The 6013-nt window shown below is 69.1% G+C and overlaps 1 protein-coding gene across 1 annotated transcript in view; it reads left to right on the top strand.

Moving 5' to 3' along the window:
- The first annotated feature begins 1360 nt into the window (after positions 1–1360).
- The window catches only part of LOC140392921 (gamma-enolase), a 185058-nt gene continuing 180405 nt past the window's right edge, over positions 1361–6013 (top strand). The window contains exon 1 of the mRNA XM_072478703.1: positions 1361–1457. Coding sequence (XP_072334804.1) covers positions 1373–1457 — 85 coding nt within the window. The 5' untranslated portion in view covers positions 1361–1372. The remainder of the gene's footprint in view (positions 1458–6013) is intronic.

Below are 6013 nucleotides of genomic sequence, written 5' to 3'. Positions count from 1 at the left end.
CCTCTGGTAGTGCAGCTCTCCCTCAGTACTGACCCTCTGACAGTGCGGCACTCCCTCAGTACTGACCCTCTGACAGTGCGCCACTCTCTCAATACTGACCCTCTGACAGCGCAGCAGTCCCTCAGTACTGACCCTCTGACCCTCTGACAGTGCAGTTCTCCCTCACCCTCAATACTGACCCTCTGATAGTGCAGCTCTCCCTCAGTACTGACCCTCTGACAGTGCAGCACTCCCTCAGTACTGACCCTCTGACAGTGCAGCACTCCCTCAGTACTGACCCTCTGACAGTGCAGCAATCCCTCAGCACTGACCCTTTGACAGTGCAGTTCTCCCTCAATACTGACCCTCTGATAGTGCAGCTCTCCCTCAGTACTGAATCTCTGACAGTGCAGTTCTCCCTCAGTACTGACCCTCTGACAGTGCAGCAATCCCTCAGTACTGACCCTCTGACAGTGCAGCTCTCCCTCAGTACTGACCCTCTGACAGTGCAGTTCTCCCTCAGTACTGACCCTCTGACAGTGCAGCAATCCCTCAGTACTGACGCTCTGATAGTGCAGCTCTCCCTCAGTACTGACCCTCTGCCAGTGCAGCTCTCTCTCAGCACTGACCCTCTGACAGTGCGGCACTCCCTCAGTACTGACCCTCGGACAGTGCAGTTCTCCCTCAGTACTAACCCTCTGACAGTGCAGCTCTCTCTCAGTACTGACCCTCTGACAGTGCGGCACTCCCTCAGTACTGACCCTCTGACAGTGCAGCTCTCCCTCAGTACAGAGCCTCCGCAATATGACGCTCCCTGAGTGCTGACCTTCCGTCAGCATGGCGCTCGCTCACTGCTTTCGCTCGCCAATCCGTGGGGCTTAGAATAGGGGGTGAATTAGTCCTGATTCCTGCTCCTGGCCCTTGTCCAGTGCACCACTACCACCCTCCAACTGGGTTTCCACAGCGGTGCCAACCTTCCAGTTCGAATATCTCCCACCATCAAGCTCTCTGGGCCCCTGATGCGCGATCAATTACTCTCAAGACGAAGTGATTCATAACTAATCGGCTTTAATCTGCTAAACTCTTCCCCAGCAGCTTCGATACAGAAAGTGAAGGCTGTTGGGACGGCAACGGTTCTTATACTCCGCCTTTCAGGGCGGAGCTATGTACATCAGCCAATGGTAGACTCCTGGGTCTAACCAATGGTCATCCACCTCTCAAGTACCGCAATACCTGGTACTACCACAGCCCCGCAGCCAGAGCTTTATAGGTGGGATGAGTGAGCCTTTGGTGGGGGTGGGTGGGTCAGGGGTTGAGCCCACAGGGGAAAGGGCGGTCCTGTGTCTCTCCATTTGTGACCCTCGGTGTTTCTTCCCTCAGTTCAGGAGCTGCCATGTCAATCACCAAGATTCATGCCCGTGAGATCCTCGATTCGCGGGGGAACCCAACAGTTGAGGTTGACCTTTGGACCGAGAAAGGTAAGTGTTAGAGCAAGTGGGTGGGACTTGTAAGGGAGGGTGCACGTGGGGGGAGGAGGGGCGGGGTTCGGGGAGGAGGGAGGGGGACGGGTGTCTCTGAACAGCTCCCACATCCGCCTTCAAAATACAGCGGTCTCATTCCCACTCCCCCTCCGCAAGCACGACCCCCTCCCCTTCCGATGGGTCTGATCTAACTAGGGAGGGGTTAGTTGGAGTGATATCAGCAGGGTTGTAGCGGGGGTGTGAGGGCAGGGAGGGAGGGAGGGGGCGGCGCCACCAGAGGTTTTAAATCGTAGCCATTGCCTCCAAATTCCAGCCCGCGGACAAGAATCCCTGACCATCCACCCCCTACCCGAGACCAGCTGCCGAGGGATTGAGGCAACCCAATGGAGGAGGGCTGACAGGTGAGAGTCAAAGGTCAGTCTTGAGGGAGTGGGCGGCGGGGTCAAGGTGGACCACTGCAGAGACTGGGGACTCGGGCTGTGGGTCGGCTCAATGATGGAGGTTGCAAAGAGTCTCTTTTTCAAAGAATTTACAGCACCCAATTCTTTTATTTCCAATTAAGGGGCAATTTAGTGTGGCCAATCCACCTACCCTGCACATCTTAGGGTTGTGAGCACCCACGCAGACACGGGGAGACTGTGCAAACTCCACACGGACAGTGACCCAGAGCGGGGATTGAACCCGGGTCATAGAATCATAGAATCCCTACAGTACACAAGGAGAGACGGAGGCCATTCAGCCCATTGAGTTACTGACCTTCCAAGGGAGCACCATACCTAGCACCCCGCCCCACGCCCTATCCCTGTAACCCCACCTATCCTTTGGACACTAAGGGGCAATTGATCATGGCCAATCCACCTAACCTGCACACTTTTGGACTGTGGGAGGAAACAGGAGGACTGTCTCCCTCGCGCTCTGTCTCCCTCGCGCTCTGTCTCCCTCGCGCTCTGTCTCCCTCGCGCTCTGTCTCCCTCGCGCTCTGTCTCCCTCGCGCTCTGTCTCCCTCGCGCTCTGTCTCCCTCGCGCTCTGTCTCCCTCGCGCTCTGTCTCCCTCGCGCTCTGTCTCCCTCGCGCTCTGTCTCCCTCGCGCTCTGTCTCCCTCGCGCTCTGTCTCCCTCGCGCTCTGTCTCCCTCGCGCTCTGTCTCCCTCGCGCTCTGTCTCCCTCGCGCTCTCTCTCCCTCGCGCTCTCTCTCCCTCGCGCTCTCTCTCCCTCGCGCTCTCTCTCCCTCGCGCTCTCTCTCCCTCGCGCTCTCTCTCCCTCGCGCTCTCTCTCCCTCGCGCGCGCTCTCCCTCGCGCGCGCTCTCCCTCGCGCGCGCTCTCCCTCGCGCGCGCTCTCCCTCGCGCGCGCTCTCCCTCGCGCTCTCTCTCCCTCGCGCTCTCTCTCCCTCGCGCTCTCTCTCCCTCGCGCGCGCTCTCCCTCGCGCGCGCTCTCCCTCGCGCGCGCTCTCCCTCGCGCGCGCTCTCCCTCGCGCGCGCTCTCCCTCGCGCGCGCTCTCCCTCGCGCTCTCTCTCCCTCGCGCTCTCTCTCCCTCGCGCTCTCTCTCCCTCGCGCTCTCTCTCCCTCGCGCTCTCTCTCCCTCGCGCTCTCTCTCCCTCGCGCTCTCTCTCCCTCGCGCGCGCTCTCCCTCGCGCTCTCTCTCCCTCGCGCTCTCTCTCCCTCGCGCTCTCTCTCCCTCGCGCGCGCTCTCCCTCGCGCGCGCTCTCCCTCGCGCGCGCTCTCCCTCGCGCGCGCTCTCCCTCGCGCGCGCTCTCCCTCGCTCGCGCTCTCCCTCGCGCGCGCTCTCCCTCGCGCGCGCTCTCCCTCGCGCGCGCTCTCCCTCGCGCGCGCTCTCCCTCGCGCGCGCTCTCCCTCGCGCGCGCTCTCCCTCGCGCGCGCTCTCCCTCGCGCGCGCTCTCCCTCGCGCGCTCTCTCCCTCGCGCTCTCTCTCCCTCGCGCTCTCTCTCCCTCGCGCTCTCTCTCCCTCGCGCGCGCTCTCCCTCGCGCGCGCTCTCCCTCGCGCGCGCTCTCCCTCGCGCGCGCTCTCCCTCGCGCGCGCTCTCCCTCGCGCGCGCTCTCCCTCGCGCTCTCTCTCCCTCGCGCGCTCTCTCCCTCGCGCTCTCTCTCCCTCGCGCTCTCTCTCCCTCGCGCTCTCTCTCCCTCGCGCTCTCTCTCCCTCGCGCTCTCTCTCCCTCGCGCTCTCTCTCCCTCGCGCTCTCTCTCCCTCGCGCTCGCTCTCCCTCGCGCGCGCTCTCCCTCGCGCGCGCTCTCCCTCGCGCGCGCTCTCCCTCGCGCGCGCTCTCCCTCGCGCGCGCTCTCCCTCGCGCGCGCTCCGCCTCGCGCGCGCTCCGCCTCGCGCGCGCTCCCCCTCGCGCGCGCTCTCCCTCGCGCGCGCTCTCCCTCGCGCGCGCTCTCCCTCGAGCTCTCTCTCCCTCGCGCTCTCTCTCCCTCGCGCTCTCTCTCCCTCGCGCTCTCTCTCCCTCGCGCTCTCTCTCCCTCGCGCTCTCTCTCCCTCGCGCTCTCTCTCCCTCGCGCTCTCTCTCCCTCGCGCTCACTCTCCCTCGCGCTCTCTCTCCCTCGCGCTCTCTCTCCCTCGCGCTCTCTCTCCCTCGCGCTCTCTCTCCCTCGCGCTCTCTCTCCCTCGCGCTCGCTCTCCCTCGCGCTCGCTCTCCCTCGCGCTCGCTCTCCCTCGCGCGCGCTCTCCCTCGCGCGCGCTCTCCCTCGCGCGCGCTCTCCCTCGCGCGCGCTCTCCCTCGCGCGCGCTCTCCCTCGCGCGCGCTCTCCCTCGCGCGCGCTCTCCCTCGCGCGCGCTCTCCCTCGCGCGCGCTCTCCCTCGCGCGCGCTCTCCCTCGCGCGCGCTCTCCCTCGCGCGCGCTCTCCCTCGCGCGCGCTCTCCCTCGCGCGCGCTCTCCCTCGCGCGCGCTCTCCCTCGCGCGCGCTCTCCCTCGCGCGCTCTCTCCCTCGCGCGCGCTCTCCCTCGCGCTCTCTCTCCCTCGCGCTCTCTCTCCCTCGCGCTCTCTCTCCCTCGCGCTCTCTCTCCCTCGCGCTCTCTCTCCCTCGCGCTCTCTCTCCCTCGCGCTCTCTCTCCCTCGCGCTCTCTCTCCCTCGCGCTCTCTCTCCCTCGCGCTCTCTCTCCCTCGCGCGCTCTCTCCCTCGCGCGCTCTCTCTCCCTCGCGCGCTCTCTCTCCCTCGCGCGCTCCGCCTCCCTCGCGCGCTCCGCCTCCCTCGCGCGCTCCGCCTCCCTCGCGCGCTCCGCCTCCCTCGCGCGCTCCGCCTCCCTCGCGCGCTCCGCCTCCCTCGCGCGCTCCGCCTCCCTCGCGCGCTCCGCCTCCCTCGCGCGCTCCGCCTCCCTCGCGCGCTCCGCCTCCCTCGCGCGCTCCGCCTCCCTCGCGCGCTCCGCCACCCTCGCGCGCTCCGCCACCCTCGCGCGCTCCGCCTCCCTCGCGCGCTCCGCCTCCCTCGCGCGCTCCGCCTCCCTCGCGCGCTCCGCCTCCCTCGCGCGCTCCGCCTCCCTCGCGCGCTCCCCCTCCCTCGCGCGCTCCCCCTCCCTCGCGCGCTCCCCCTCCCTCGCGCGCTCCGCCTCCCTCGCGCGCTCCGCCTCCCTCGCGCGCTCCGCCTCCCTCGCGCGCTCCGCCACCCTCGCGCGCTCCGCCTCCCTCGCGCGCTCCGCCTCCCTCGCGCGCTCCGCCTCCCTCGCGCGCTCCGCCTCCCTCGCGCGCTCCGCCTCCCTCGCGCGCTCCTCCTCCCTCGCGCGCTCCGCCTCCCTCGCGCGCTCCCCCTTCCTCGCGCGCTCCCCCTCCCTCGCGCGCTCCCCCTCCCTCGCGCGCTCCCCCTCCCTCGCGCGCTCCCCCTCCCTCGCGCGCTCCCTCTACCTCGCGCGCTCCCTCTCCCTCGCCCGCCGCCTCCCTCGCGCGCTCCGCCTCCCTCGCGCGCTCCCGCCTCCCTCGCGCGCTCCCCCTCCCTCGCGCGCTCCCCCTCCCTCGCGCGCTCCGCCTCCCTCGCGCGCTCCGCCTCCCTCGCGCGCTCCGCCTCCCTCGCGCGCTCCGCCTCCCTCGCGCGCTCCGCCTCCCTCGCGCGCTCCGCCTCCCTCGCGCGCTCCGCCTCCCTCGCGCGCTCCGCCTCCCTCGCGCGCTCCCCCTCCCTCGCGCGCTCCCCCTCCCTCGCGCGCTCCGCCTCCCTCGCGCGCTCCGCCTCCCTCGCGCGCTCCGCCTCCCTCGCGCGCTCCGCCTCTCCCTCGCGCGCTCCGCCTCCCTCGCGCGCTCCGCCTCCCTCGCGCGCTCCGCCTCCCTCGCGCGCTCCGCCTCCCTCGCGCGCTCCGCCTCCCTCGCGCGCTCCGCCTCCCTCGCGCGCTCCGCCTCCCTCGCGCGCTCCTCCTCCCTCGCGCGCTCCGCCTCCCTCGCGCGCTCCCCCTCCCTCGCGCGCTCCCCCTCCCTCGCGCGCTCCCCCTCCCTCGCGCGCTCCTCCTCCCTCGCGCGCTCCCCCTCCCTCGCGCGCTCCCCCTCCCTCGCGCGCTCCCCCTCCCTCGCGCGCTCCCCCTCCCTCGCGCGCTCCCTCTCCCTCGCGCGCCGCCTCCC

Source organism: Scyliorhinus torazame, chromosome 16, assembly GCF_047496885.1.
Source record: "Scyliorhinus torazame isolate Kashiwa2021f chromosome 16, sScyTor2.1, whole genome shotgun sequence".
Taxonomy (NCBI): Eukaryota; Metazoa; Chordata; class Chondrichthyes; order Carcharhiniformes; family Scyliorhinidae; genus Scyliorhinus; species Scyliorhinus torazame.
Note: the sequence above shows the minus strand (reverse complement) of the source record. Positions and strands in the feature narration are given on the sequence as shown.